The sequence below is a fragment of the Xenopus tropicalis genome, chromosome 4 (genome assembly GCF_000004195.4).
Source record: "Xenopus tropicalis strain Nigerian chromosome 4, UCB_Xtro_10.0, whole genome shotgun sequence".
Classification (NCBI taxonomy): Eukaryota; Metazoa; Chordata; class Amphibia; order Anura; family Pipidae; genus Xenopus; species Xenopus tropicalis.
The window spans coordinates 77265863-77281760 of record NC_030680.2 but is presented as its reverse complement, the minus strand read 5'-3'; the positions used below and the strand labels follow the sequence as shown (position 1 = coordinate 77281760).

General features: G+C 40.3%; 1 protein-coding gene across 2 annotated transcripts in view; it reads right to left on the bottom strand.

Moving 5' to 3' along the window:
* syde2 (synapse defective 1, Rho GTPase, homolog 2) overlaps nucleotides 1-15898 on the bottom strand; it is a 50376-nt gene that overhangs the window by 21203 nt on the left and 13275 nt on the right. For both annotated transcript variants that reach the window (XM_002931674.5, XM_031900844.1), the window contains exons 2-3: nucleotides 13516-14196; nucleotides 736-1832 (exon numbers count right to left, since the gene is read on the bottom strand). In XM_002931674.5, the coding sequence (XP_002931720.3) occupies nucleotides 736-1832; nucleotides 13516-14196 (1778 nt within the window). The remainder of the gene's footprint in view (nucleotides 1-735; nucleotides 1833-13515; nucleotides 14197-15898) is intronic.

Below are 15898 nucleotides of genomic sequence, written 5' to 3'. Positions count from 1 at the left end.
TGTTTTCATTGTTCTAACTGCAGTTGCCTGAAAATGCTAGTCACTGATCAGTTGCTATGAGTTACTGCCCAGGTGCAAATTTGCCCGGCACTTAAAAAGCCCGCATTCTTACTTTTACAATTCATGAAAAGTATCATTAAAAATGAGGTAAAAAACTAGAGTACCTTCCTTTTGTGAAACATGCTCATTTAAACGTATCACATGCATTTAAAGGGGAGCTAATCCCTCCCAACTTTTACTGTGCTTTTGGCTCCTTTAAATACTTTGGAAGGAGCCAGATCCTATTTGAAAGCAGCAGCATTGTCACTAAGTAGCTTCCTTTTTTCATAGTGGATGATATCACTACCTGTTACCTCTTATCCCTTCCCCAAATGCTTCTGTTATGGTGCACATGTTTTGATGACAGGAGGAGGCATGTGCAAAAGTTTTTTAATTCTGAATTGTCTCAAAAAATGTTCCTAAGCATCATCATTGATAAGCCACCCACAACCATGATTGCCCAACAGTTAGAAGAGTGTTTCCATGTCAATAGAGACACTTGTACTGAATAGTATTAATGAAAGCGATGAAGGTAATCACCTCTGGATAGTGCACACCAGGACCATAGGGAAGACAGCCAAGAGATCAAAGAATATAGAGAAATGCAAGTAAAGTTAATAGCTGCATTTAAAAATGAACCAAATAAATCCTTTCAACTCATGGGATGGTAAGAGAAAGCAAAAGAGCATATATTACCTGACATCCCCTCTTTTCAATCTCTGTAATGCACTTGTCCATCAGCAGTGGAACCATCAGCCCAGCGTTTTCTTTTTCAACAACTTTTCGAGCCTCAACACCAAATACAATTGGCTCTCTGTCCACTCCTGGGCGGTCTAAGGAATTCTCCCATTGTTCCATCAAATTCAGCTTCACATAGATGAGCCCTCTGGGCTCTAATTTAACAGCTAGCTGATGTGTCTTTGTCACTCTAAAAAGTGCAGGGAGCACAACAGTTCCATGGCAGCAAACTCTGTTTTTGCGAGGTGTTGGGTCCCAACTAAACACTACTAGCTTCAAGTGCTGTGCATTTTCAAGTTCAATGTTAAATGTGTGATCCATATCTAAGAACGTTGTCCTGCAGGTAAGAAGAGCAGTCCTTGCTTTATTCACTGAATCAACCTGGATTGCACAAAATACATCTTTTGAGTCTATTTTTGGAGGTTTCAAATCCTCTGCTCCATAAAAATGAAGACTCATGAGTCCTGATATATACTGAAAACACTTGGGCTGATCGGAAAAGCTATAATGCCGAAATGCATCAATGTCTATATCAGATTTTGTATTACTGCCTGCAAGTGCTTCCTTTCCCTTTGTGGCCCTATTGTCTGCTCCATGTTTACCTGACTTTGCTATAAGTTCAGGGGAGTCACCATCACTGAGGTAGCCCCCTTTACTTGAGGATTTTGAGCTCCCAGAGTTTTTTTTCTTATAGTTTTGCTGGGATGACACACTGCTATCGAGGTGGTATCGGCTAATGACATTCCTACTGGCAGCAGCTGTTGCATTTCCAGAGGAAGATAAGGATGCTGTATGGCTTATATCTTGGCAGTTACTTTTTGACACAGAAGGGGCATGGTCTGCATTTGATGTTCCTTTGATGCTTCTTTTTCTGCTGAGTTCTGGTAGCTTTTTCATCTTCATGGACAGCTTCCTGACAGTCCTTGGGGATTTAATTTTATCAGGAAAAGACCAATTAATACTTCCTGCCCTTTTTGAAGGATTTGGACTAGATGGAGGAGAAAATTCTGTTGCTGTAGGAGAAATGGGCTTGATAGGGCTCTGAACACCAGCACCTAAAAAAAAAAATCAAATCATTATTTATATGGTGAGAATAAATTTACATGTCTTATTTAATATAGAAGAAAAGGTAAAATCATTGGGGGTGCCAAATTCACCACAACCAGCTGGGGGTTTCAGGTAAACGATTACAATTACTGGAGGGGTGCCTAACATCACAATCACTCCTCAGTATTACAATCTCAGAGAAGTAAGACAAAATGACACATTGTGCGGATGCATATATATGTCCAAGCACTAAGGGTTGTGACACATGGGGAGATTAGTCGCTGCGTGACAAATCTCCCTCGTCCTGGGCGACTAATCTCCTCGACTTCCGCAAATCGTGCCGCCCCGTATGCCATCCCACTGGCGATTTACATTCTAGCCGGTGGGATGGCATTTCGGGGGGATTAGTTGCCCGGCGACTAATTGGCTGTGCAGTTAAGATGTTAAAATGAACCAAATGACCAACTCAAAATTTCTTCTCTAAGACTTCTTATTTTACATACTGTGCAGATGCAAAATAGGCTCACAATGTGGCTGGTTTCTGAACAGACCATTTGGTCTTTTTAAATTTTGCTTTAGAAGGTAACTGCAAAACTGCAACAGCCTCATTGCTCAGCTTTCTTCCTACATATGTAGACTGCCAGACCATAGTGAACGATATGCCACAAATGACTAAACTGGCTTACTGCATATTTAGCTACCTCAATAGGATTTGATCTTCCAGCTGAAGTCTGTCCATTTCTGCAAGATGTTTGCTTCTAAAGTGCTTCCACTTCAAGCATCATTATTTGAGCAGTCGCACAAATCAGACGTTGGCACAGTTCCTCTGCAGCCTTATGTTAAAAACTGGCTGTTTGCAGAAACTGGTTACAAGTGGTATGGAGAGTCACTTAAAATTATAGCTTCTTAAAGATTTTTCTGAGGCAATGATTTATTAACAATTCACCTTCCAATGGCAGACAATTCCACCAAAATATATGTTCTAAGGCAGTGCTGTCCAACTTCTGTGGTACCGAGGGCCGGAATTTTTCTTGCCTACATGGTGGAGGGCCAATAATGGAAGCCAGTTTTGACCACTCCCCTTTTTTAAACCACACCCACTTCAAACTACACCCATGCTATCACAAGAGCTTTTAAGACCATCCCCACATTAATGGTGGCAACACAGCAAAAACCCAATGGTTGGTGCTCACTGAAGGGATATCACCCTTCATTTATATATGAAAGAATTATATTATGTCATAAATCGATATGCCTCCTCCTCTTCTGTGGATAGCACAGCAACCCCCCAGCACATAATTACACCCCTTGGGGACCATATAATGACTATTTCCAAATGCCAAACTCCAGGAACAAACCCCTGCCAGGTTCACCTTCCACAGCAAAAAAATCCAGTAGCACACGGAGGTTCACCTTCCACAGGCAGCATAGGGCAGGCAGAGTATGGCACACACAGGCAGCATAGGGAAGGCAGAGTATGGCACACACAGGCAGCATAGGGGAGGCATAGAGCAGGCAGAGTACTGCTTGCCCTACCCCTCCTGTGTGTGCCATACTCTGCCTGCCCTCCCCTGCCTATGTGTGCCATACCATGCTTGCCCTCCCCTTCCTATGTGTGCCATACTATGCTTGCCCTCCCCTGCCTATGTGTGCCATACTATGCTTGCCCTCCCCTGCCTATGTGGGCCATACTATGCCTGCCCCCTCTGCCTATGTGTGCCATACTATTCCTGCCCACCCCTGCCTATGTGTGCCATACTATTCCTGCCCTCCCCTGCCTATGTGTGCCATACTATGCTTGCCCTCCCCTGCCTATATGTGCCATACTATGCCTGCCCCCCCTGCCTATGTGTGCCATACTTTCCTGCTCACCCCTGCCTATGTGTGCCATACTATGCTTGCCCACCCCTGCCTGTGTGTGCCATACTATTCCTGCCCTCCCCTGCCTATGTGTGCCATACTATGCTTGCCCTCCCCTGCCTATATGTGCCATACTATGCCTGCCCCCCCTGCCTATGTGTGCCATACTTTCCTGCCCACCCCTGCCTATGTGTGCCATACTATGCTTGCCCTCCCCTGCCTATGTGTGCCATACTATGCTTGCCCTCCCCTGCCTATATGTGCCATACTCTGCTTGCCCCCCCTGCCTATATGTGCCATACTATTCCTGCCCACCCCTGCCTATGTGTGCCATACTATTCCTGCCCACCCCTGCCTATGTGTGCCATACTATGCCTGCCCTATTGCACACACAGGCAGCATACAGTGACACAATGCTGGATGTGTCAGAGGGAATGTCTGAGGTGGGAACAGGGGAACAATGTGGGTGATTACAGCCTGAGCCTGAGGTGTGAACACTGCAGGGGGAAAACAATGAAGGCATTAAAAGGTGTGAACAGTACAGGGGATTAGATTTTTAAACAATACAGGGGGATTACAGCCTGAATCTGAGGTGTGAGCAATGCAGGGGGCCAGTTAATCTCAGTACTGATACCAATTAAAGGTAATACACAAAGGTAAGCCATCAAAGCAGCCAGACAGGTGGGGGGCCACACAGAGGGGGGTCGCGGGCCGCCAGTTGGACAGCCCTGTTCTAAGGAATAATATATGTCTATAGATTTACAGGATAAGGAAATCCTCTACACTGCCACCAAACAGGCCTCCCAACAAGTAACGCCTAAGCTCTTACCACTGTGTCAAATACTAATATTACATGCGTTTCCCTGCAGCTAATAATAAAACACAGAGCTTTCAAATACTTGGGTAATGCCACTTCCACTGAATGACTGATCCCAGACCAAGACTGCAAGTATGCGCATAAACAAGTTTGCGAAGTCTGTGCAAGTTTTGTGAGCTGTAGTCACTTCTGATAAAGCGGAGAGGTTTGGAGTGCACAAGCGCAGAGGAACATTTGCCCATCTTGACAATATCATTGGGTAAAAGATCCACAAAAGTGTCATTTCTTTCAAAAGCTGATTACTTGCAACATAAGGCACGTGGGGCAAAAACAAAAAAAAACACATTGATTCACATGGGGCTATGGATAGTTTCATATATGCTGTAATATATAGATTTTCCTTGTCCATAATAGAGGTTCTATAATCACTTTAAGTGTAAGGAAAACATGGCAAAAGTCTTTCTATTGAATGTTGAAGCGATGGCTTCTTCATGGTAACTCTGTCTGTTGATCGTAGTTGACACCTTAAATGCAGGTAAAGCATGAGAATGCCTTTAAGTGTAAACAAGCAATATGTATTCTTGCAGCAACAAGAACCCTAGTCTAATCACTGGATATACTACCAGTAAGGTTCCAAGCCAAAAGATTGAATGAATTAAATTAAATTGCCCATTACTATGGCAGTTGTGAACTAGCTACAGTAAAACATTAAATCACTTACTACATATTTCAGTGACTCTCTAATGTTGAGAAAGAGATAACACTGCAATAGCAAATATCTTCATTCCACTTATAACTGATAACTGCTTCTGTAGACACTACAGGCAGAGACATGTGAGTCTGTCTCTGAGGAAAAAAAATACACACACCATTACTCTCCAGCTTCACATATTCAGCCTTTCTTGTCTGGTACTGAAAGTATCCACAAAAGCTATTGCTAAGTAAAGATGAAAATGCAGATAATCCCTAACGTTCTTGTTTTTATACCACACTCACTGCAGTCACCTGAGAAGTACTCACTAGACTGACTGAAGGTTTCAGAGATTTTATCTTACCAGCCAATCTATTCTGCTAACCTTCCCTTCCAATATATACCATCAGCTCCTTGTTTTTCACTATAATTATCTGAACCCCTCTGTATAAACCATTTCATTCCTCTCACTCCTCCTGATAGACAAATACATTGATGAATTCTGCAAATAATGTATTTAAGGTGATCTAGAAAAATGGTACTATACTTAAAAGATGCAAATGTTTAATGGAAATTGGTCACAATGTCTCTAACTGCATATCTTTAAACAAGGCAGGAAGATAGTTACATACAGTTGTAGCAAAAATAATTATGCCTTTCCACATTCACAAATTATAAACTATTTCTCTTTTTATTAAAGAGGAACTATCTGCTTAACTTGGCTCAGTACGGAGAGGCAGCTTCTGTTCTGAGCAGTGAGGAGTGGGAGTGGTCCAACCATTTTTGACTAAAGTTCAACCTCCATTGCCCATCTTTTCCTAAAAAGACTTTGAAGAAGGTCTAAAAATCACTCTTACATTGTCTGACACTTTCCTCCTCACTCACTTGAGTCACTAACAAACACCTAGAACTTTATTTCTTGGTTATTTATGAGAAAAACATGAAAGGAGTCACATATCACTTTTTTGAGCAGTAGCAATCAAGGCCCAGCAATTTGAAACATACATGCCAAGTGAGCTGGCAGGTGATGCTGGGAGTTGTAGTTAAACAATAACTTTAGGGCATCCATTTACACATTCCCATAAAACTACAATTTGCCTCTTGTATAACTAAATAAATGTTGTAGGAACAGTAACATGTGCTACTGTTTGTGCAATAACATTGTAGTCATGCTTCATATGTTTGCAAGCTAATCGATAACAGAATATATAGCCATTTCTTACAAATACATGGATTGGCTATAGCAAAGTGAATGCTACAGACTGACCAGATGGGCCTTATAAGACTCAGCTTAGAGACCGAGAGACATAGGGATGTTTCTGTGAATCCAACATACAGGAATCTATGTGCCTGTACATACACAGCTGCCTGTGCAAAGGTCTGTAATATTGATGCAATTGATGTGTCACTGGTATGGAGGAAGTCTCTTTTATATACACTTTTGTTACACCTGTACCTGAGTGAGATTTGTATCTGCATGTGTAAGTTGCAGGAGGGTGCCTGGCAGCTTATATAAGCCTGCTGGTGAGCACAAAACCCAAATGCAAAAGATCCTGAAGTGTATATGTGGATATAAAGGATATAAACAATAAGGGCTCTGGCACACGGGGAGATTAGTCGCCCGCGACAAAACTCCCTGTTCGCGGACGACTAATCTCCCCGGATTGCCATCCCACCGGCGAAAATGTAAATCGCCGGTGGGATGGCAAACGCGGTGGCGCGATTTCACCGGGCGACTAATCTCCCCGTGTGCCAGTGCCCTATGCTGCTTTACTGTTATATGAACAAATGCAGCTTCATCAGCACCCGGCCTAGCCCGGCTCCATTCCTTTACTTCCTCTTTTGACATGTTTGCTGTTGAGGGGTCATGACATGCCACAGCAAATCAGCTTTCACTCTGCTCTGTCACTTACACATTTCTGAGTCAGAGACGCAGACCAGGGAGCCAGAGTTTCTGGAGGGTGGGGGATGGGAAGCTGCTTCAATAATTCGGTGCAAATTTTTTAAAAGTTATAAATTGTCACAATGTTTGTCTAGACTTTAATTTTTTCCATATTATAAAAACATTTGTATGCCTGTTCCCCTTTAAGATTAAAAAACTGTGTAAGGGTGACCATACAAGGCAGATATTTACTTCTGATACGCCACATTCAGAACAAGTCGGCAGCTTACCTGCCTGTGTAGTGGGTCCTCTGACAGGCCTGCCCGACTCTTATCTGACCGAAAATCAGCCAGATGTTGAACAGGTGGGTTTGCAAAACCCGCTCATATCCCGCTGGCCTGCATACCTTTACTGTGATCTGATCGTTTGGCCCTCAATGTGGGCATATCAGGTAAAAAACGCTACTTTGGCAAGGTTTGCTTGTTGATGCAGTCCTTGCCCGACCCTACTGCATGCCTTCATTGTTAGATCAGCCTGATATTGCCCACCTCAAAGTGGGCATATTGGGAAAAGAGATGCTTGTTTATTATGAAGTTAAGCACAAAATCGTGCCAGCTGGCATTCATATTGATTCCAATCAAAAAGTATTTTCTGACATTTTGACACCCACCCTGAAGGAAACTTTGCAAAGGTGACAAAATGTCCATCACATCTGCTATCATGCTTGCTGCCTTATCTTTCTGTAACCTGGCTCAGCCTTTGAGTCAAAACCTTAGGATAGTGCCACACGGGCAGATTTCCAGCCTGCGCTAAGCCTGAAACTGCATAATGGAGCAGTTCCAGGCTGAAATACTCCGCGTACATCCGGGTGCAGGCACAACTTGCAGATTTCTTAAAGTAGAGGGGTATATTCCCAGCCTGCACATAAACCTGCGCTCCATGTGGCACCAGCCAGTATTTGGACAGACAGCATCTTATTAGCATCATTATTTTATAATGTAATGATATCATCTTAAAGGCACTATATAAATTATAATAATAGTACTAATGTTACCCTGCTATAGTAATTTTTTTCTAAATAACCTACTAAGTAGCCATAGAAGCTGGCATTCAAGATTCAGTAGTGGTGTGGGGCCAATATGTACATGGCAAATCACAAACCATTCTACATTTCATATTTTCATTACAAGTGGAAAGAAATTGGCATCAATTGTCATTAATGTGTCTCTACACTAAAAACTATAAAAGATTTGTATATTTGTTACGGATGCTGCCAAATACATTTTTAACTGCAGCTGCTGAATCAGATTCATTTAAATAAAATATTTCTACTTAATGGTGTTGCTGGTCCTTTAGGAAACAAAGCAACATTCCAGAGCTGGAGAGTTGAAATAATTTAAAGATAAAATAAAAAAACAGAAGAGCAACTGAAAACTTTCACTGCCACTATCTGCAACATACTAAATGTTCATTTGAAGAAGAACTTCATTTTAAAGCATTATATAGAGTTCCTTTAAGCATGTGTTCCCTTAAGAAAAGAGCACAGAGAAAAGAGTTAACTAATTTGCATAGACAAGAAATGATCAGCATACCTCTACTATATTGGTGCACATCTCATGGATATTCTACAAAGCTGTGTTCACAAACGGAACAGATGTCGTGTTATTCATGCACCCCCCCTCCTTCCCTTTACAACTGAGGCAGCCTATTTACAAACCGCCTGCTGTGAAGCTCTGGCAGAGACCGATCACAAGTGCAGCATTTGATAAAACTGGACAAAGCTTCACTCATACAGACGTAAATGCAAGCACTTGGAGAACAAGCCTGAATGACTCCTGCACTAAGTAATTCATGGCATCCAGGGGCCCGCTAATGTGGAGCTATTTGTCAGAGATCCCCTAGCAAAATTCTTCTTAGTCAGTTCCCCTCCTGTTTGCCCATAAAAGGCACAGTGCCTACAAGGACAGTCTGTTTCGGAGCATGTGCGCTTTCATAACAATAAGAAATGTAAACAGATCATTTAAGCAGCCCAGTGGAATATTTACCTTAACACCAGTATGCTTTCTTTTTAAAACATATTACGTTTTAATATGCAACTTATTGACCAGGGCAAGCAGGTCAAGAGGGCTGAACTACCATGTTCATAAAGTGTGAAATTTTTAGGGTCCGGGTCACACCTGAATATTCCCAATTTTTCAGTGACAAAATAAGCCACTAACCTAACGGTACAACTAAAGTACAACATATGAGGCACAATCACAGTGATTACTCTATGGGGCAGATTTATCAAATCACGAGTTCGAATCCCGGGATAAATTCGGATTGGATCCGAAAATTTCTGAAGATTGCAAATATCACGAAAATATCGTATTATTCACAATAATATCATATTGGCGATCCGAAAGTCACAAAATTTTCGTACCGAACGATTGTAAACAACGGGAAAACCTTTCCAATTTTTTCGCGCAAGCGTACGAAAAAGTCGCACGGGAGTTGTCAAAATCGCGCAAGCTACGAATAATTCAGCGCAAATATGCTTGGAGCATTCGAATGAAAGCTCCCAGCGTTTGTGTATTTGTAAATGTGCCCCTATGAGTTGCAATTCCGGTTTAGCTCTTTTAAGATATGGAATGCTTTGCAATTATGTTTAGTAATTTGATAGCCATTCATAGGACAAGCATGCTCTTTTGTGAAACAACAACTGATATTTCAGAGGTATTTTCTCTCCCTCTCTCTAGTACAACTACTGATCAGCATTTTCTTAAGTGCAATTTTGTTCTCAAACTCCTCACGCACTACAGTACCCAAAAGCTTAACCCCCCCATATGTAATAAAATGCAAAAAGGTTGCCCAGGAGCAGTAATCCATGGTAACCAATGAAACGCTTCCTTTTAAACAGTAAATACTACCTGCTGATTGGTTGCTATACTTGGTAAGAAGTGTAGCAAACTTTGCTCCTGATATTACATAAACCCATTAGCGTAGTAGATTTGCCATCAACGTCTGCTCTCCTCTCGGGACTTCCTGGCTTCTAGATGCAAGCTAATATGCATCAGTTACCAGCAATTTTAGGCATGTCTGGCACTAATTATTATACTAGATATTGGTCATGCAGATGCTTTATGAAAAGAGAATGCTCCAAATGCCTGAGCTGCTTCCATACGTCAAGGCACAGGACAGGGGAAGAAAAGCTTTAGCCACAAAGTCAAGAGAGGGGCAAACTACCAACATACGTCAGTATAAAAAAAGCTGGCTACTAGGCCCCTGGAATTTATGATGCTCCAATAAACACACACATGAAAATATAAGGTTTAATAAATATGACATATATAATATATATAGTTGCTAATCATCACATCCAGGCTGGGTAAGCAGTTTCGCAAGGTTTCAAGACAAGCGCCATAATTGTCCCAAATAAAGGCAAAATTGTGGTCAATTTCTATTATCACCAAGAAAGGTGATATGTGGAAAACCCGACTTATAAATGTACTATTAGTGAATTTGTTGATAATAAATGAAAATAACTGATTACTCGATATTACTTAATTGCCAATAATTACATTTAATAATACATTCATAAATTAAATTTTTTTTTTACATAAACAGATTATGCAACTGGACTGAATGAACTCAGTTTGTTAAGTAAACATGGAAGCAGCATTAATGGGAGATAAGTTATAGACCATACTTACTTTACTAATGCCATGGCCTCTTTGACTATGTTTTTGCCTCCACAGCAATATGAGAACTCAGATAATTATCACTGCCATCCGGTTTTATTGTTTTTTTTTAATATAGATGGCAGATTACATTTTATACATTTGTCCATAAAATGCCAGGGTAATTGTTACACCTCTAAATTTGTTGTACTCTCAAGCAGACTAGAGGCCATGCAAATCCACTGTAGGGCCATCAGTTGTAAAATCCTATTGTAGGCAGTGCAGGTTATAACTTTTACTAGTTAAGCATGTCACTAGAAATGTCAGTGCTTTTTGCATAGATTGTTAAAATATTAATGTTTACTATTTCAGAAAAACATTTTAGCCAGTGCCGTAACTACTAAAACGGGCCCATAAAAGAGTCAAAGTAAAATGTATGCGTGGCAGACCCCCCCCCACCCCCCAAAAAAAAGTCTGTAGCAAGTAAACAATAAGAAACATTGTAGCTGTGCATAAGGCTCCATTCACTTGAGTGCTTAGGCCAAAACTGCAAACAGATGATGCCAGATGTAGCACAGACGCCTTTAGGGGACCTCTGCAGAGTGACTAAATGCTGTACTGTAGCTAAGTAAAACGAAACAGTAAGCTGCCTGTAGTTACCCCAAATCAATGGCCCTTTATAAAGAACTTTTAGGAAACCCTTTAGCGAGAAATTTGCACAGCTTTAAAACTATGTTAAAACAGCAAGCCACAAAATCTTTTTTTAAGTGCCTGCCTTTCTACCTGTTTCTCTCTCTGAGATGTAATATAACATTTTAAAAAATACTCATTCACTGAAATTTTAAATTGAAGGGTGCTGTCATTCACACTTGAATAACAAGCACTCTCTAATTTAAATATTCAGTGCTGACAAACCCAAATAAAAAGGGGCAAAGAACAAATCATGGGGATATTTCACACAGTACAAATCCAGGTAAATTTTGCCTGCAAAACTGGCCTGAGCATGGGCAGGCCCGGATTTGTGGAAAGGCCACAAAGGCCCAGGCCTAGGGAGGCACAATTTAGGGGGCAGCCCCGCCGCACCAAAATATTAAAGTTTTTCTCATATACAGAGCAATGGGGACCTCTCCCCCAGACCCACGCATGCAAATACAAATCCGGCCCTGAGCATGGGACACATTTACTGAATTCTATAACAGAAAGAAGGCAGGTGGAAGTTAAACTTCATGTTACAATAATCACTTAAGTAGGCAGCTAGATTGCATGCGACTATGACCACTAAGTGGGGAGATAATAAGTGCCACCCCTGCCATGACTCAAGTTGAAGGGAGCAGCTTTGGGTAGGCCATCTAAGGGCAGTCATGAGGGCAGAATTAGCCCTGCATTCAAATACAAAAAAAAGGGCACACCAATGTAAAAAAAAAATCACAATATATTAGACAAAAATCCCAGCGCGTTTGGACCCCAGTAACGGAGTCTTTGTTAGGGACTCAAGCAAACAAAAAATTGCAAGTGTGCATGAAGAACTTGTTACTGGGGTTGAACCGTGTTGGGATTTTTGTCTAATAAATTGCAATTTATTTATTTTTTTACATTAGTGTGCCCTGTTTTTTGCTATTTTTCTGGATAAGAGGTCCCATACCTGTAACTTCAGCACCACTGAAAATTGTTATATTGTTAAATATACATTTATATTGTCTTTCATTGTTTCAAAAACAGTGTTTGGAAGAGATTCCAAGAGATTTATCTTATGCACCCAAACTGTGGCTGACTGTTGTTCATGTTATATATGTGTGTGTGTGTGTGTGTATATATATATATATATATATATATATATATATAAATATATAGTCCAAAATAGATGCCGCACTCACAGGACTTAGTAAAAATAAAGAAATGTTTATTTGATGGAAAACACGTCAAACTAACGTTTCGGCTGCATCCACGTGGATGCAGCCGAAACGTTAGTTTGACGTGTTTTCCATCAAATAAACATTTCTTTATTTTTACTAAGTCCTGTGAGTGCGGCATCTATTTTGGACTATATATTTATATATATATATATATATATATATATATATATATACACACACACACACACACATATATAACATGAACAACAGTCAGCCACAGTTTGGGTGCATAAGATAAATCTCTTGGAATCTCTTCCAAACACTGTTTTTGAAACAATGAAAGACAATATAAATGTATATTTAACAATATAACAATTTTCAGTGGTGCTGAAGTTACAGGTATGGGACCTCTTATCCAGAATGTTCAGGACCTGGGGTGACCTAAGTCATCTTAAAATTTAAATATTGAATAAACCTAATTTGGATGGTTTTGCTTGTAATAAGGATTAATTATATCTTAGTTGGGATCAAGTACAAGGTACTGGTTTCTAATTACAGTGAAAAAGGTAATCTAATTTTAAAAATTAGAATTATTTGCTTATAATGGAGTCTATGGCAGATGGCCTTCCCGTAATTTGAAACTTTCTGGATAACGGGTTTCCAGATAAGGGATCCCCATACCTATATTTGTAAACGTAACTACTTAGGCAGTATCTGTCTGGCTGTTTATAGTCTCTGCACTTTTGGTTCTGACTCAACAAGGGAGCAGAAATGGAGAACCAATGAATAGTTAGGGATAAACAAATACTGCTTTCAGCAGCAATTACAGTTACAAATAACATAAAGCACAGAAAGCTGTTTATCACTACAGAAAACAGATTTGGGTTGTTATTGTGTGTAAGGGAAAGACAAAACACAAAACACAGTACCTGATTCATTCGATTTAGGGGCCGGAGTCACTTCTTCAGATGGTGCCATTTGAGCCTTAGAAGTAAGGTTCTGCTTGTGCAGCTGCGTGCAATAGTCATTGGAATGTAAGGCATCTGCATGATTAATCTCACTGGTAGGAGACATCTGCATCATATCCCCCACACATACTGCAGAACGTGGAAGTCCTCCAGGGCTCCCTGATGTTTTCAATAAATCACTTCCTGAAACAGTAGCAATCTGGCATGAAGTCTTGTCTGTGCTCAGGTACTGATCGTCGTCTTCAGGAATGGGATTGTACCAAATTTCTCCTTCATCATCTGCATCATTATCTTCATTGTGGTCCGTGACAGAGTTGGGCAGTACTAAGGGGTTTGCTGGGGTCGGCTGAACAACCTCATTGCAAGGCACTTGGGTTCTGTTGCAGCTATTTTTTTCCACTGAGACTAAAGTTTGCTGTTGTTTGAGCCTAAAGCTATAAGAGTTTTGTATCTGGTTACTGTCAGGTGGCCTCTTAGGGCCATTATTCTCTTCCCGTTGCTGATATTTGTGGCTGCTCTGGATTAACCAACTCCGTTTCTTTGACACTGTGATGCGATTTTTCTGTAAATTGTGCTCGTTTGCCTCGATGACTTTGAGCTCTTTTCTGACGACTGTTGAAGCATAGACATTTTCAATTAAATCTGATTGACCAAAAATAAAAAATAAAAATTTTCATCAATAAACCATTGCCTCAAACATTTGTTTTTATTACAAGAACATACTTGGCAAATACATTTTTGTATTGATCATGACATTAGGTTATTAAAGGTACAGCATCAATACCAAACATAAAATTCATGTTACATGTAAACTATAGCTTTTTTTGGCCCCACTTAATTTTTTATGGTATAGAATGTATGTGTGCAAAATGATCACTTTGCCACATTATGGTCCCTCACATTTAGCTGTGATTCTACAGTGTGTAATTTTTTTTATTTTTAATATGTGTTTCTATGTGTATCAAAAGTGGGTAGGGTTAAACCAACCAATATTCAGTGGGCTTTTTAAGTGCAGACCTACTTGCAACACTTACAGCTAAATAATAAATTATAATCAAATATAATATATAACTTTTTTGAATGTGGGCTTAGATTAAATGTGGGAGCAGGCCCACAAAACTGGTTTCAGCTCAGAATTTATATTGTGAACCCGTTTTAAAAAAAATGTATCTAAAAATAAAATACATTTTTAAACATATGGTTAAACGCATTAAAGGAACTGTAGTAGAAAACCTTAAAAGAGAAAAAAAAATCAGCTCGTAGCTAGCTGGAAGCTGGCAAGAAGATGGTATTGCTGCTGTCTATAGGAAAGAAGCCAAGGCCCTTTTGTTTTTTTTGCAAAAAAGAGAAGCCCATCTGGGAGTAACAAGCCAGCAATAACGGTCACTGGGGAGAGTCTAACAAATTGGCCTTCCCCAAATTCTCCTTTAACCTGCATGGCTACCTATGTTCCCTTTAGCAAAAATGATCCTGTGTGAGCACTTTAAAAATCTGTGTATGAAGAAGTCCAAGTACGAATTATGTACTTTTGTCATAACTAGACAGCAGACATTACCAAACAGCACATGAAGGCACCTCTATATTAAACAAAATTCATATAATCAACTGTGGGGTAATAAAGGAAAGCTCTACATAATTCCAATAGAAACCAAGTATCTGTACAAAAATAAATTACTTTGTTTTACTACTACAAATAATATTTAGAAGCAAAAGTAATCTATTACAGTGCTGCTGATACACTGTTTATGTTTTGTTGCATAAGCTCTACACGACAGCCTAGGTTCACCACTCAGGTGCTGGAGGCTGGCTCACTTCTGTTCTTTTAATTGCAGTGCAGAGAATACTACCCACATACTGGGAAGCAGATAGCAAAAGGTTGGCATAGGCTGAAAACTCTGTTTACATTGGTACTCCAGCCTGTCACAATCAAGTACCACCTGCAGCGCGGCATGCACAAAACCGATGAGAAAGAAGTTGCCCACCATATTTGTAAGCAACTGCTGTGCCAGCGGAATAAAAAAACAACAGCCAAAGATGAATGGACGTTTTTAAGGAGAATGCCTATGCGCAAGCAATCATTCTGCACAGTCCTTTATATAAATAGAATTTTCATTATCTTGGGCAGAAAAACCTTCAGTAGAATGTTGAATAACTCTGAACCCATCTATTACCATTAAAGCACTACATATTCAGTCTCTGCTCGGAAGCATTCTCCATTCCTCCCAATAAGGTCTCCTGAGGCAAGTGGGGGGAGGGTAATGGTAAGAAGTCTGTATAACATAACTATAATAAAAAAAGTTTCTTCTTATAGGTGTCCAGACACGAAGGACAGCATATGTGGAGA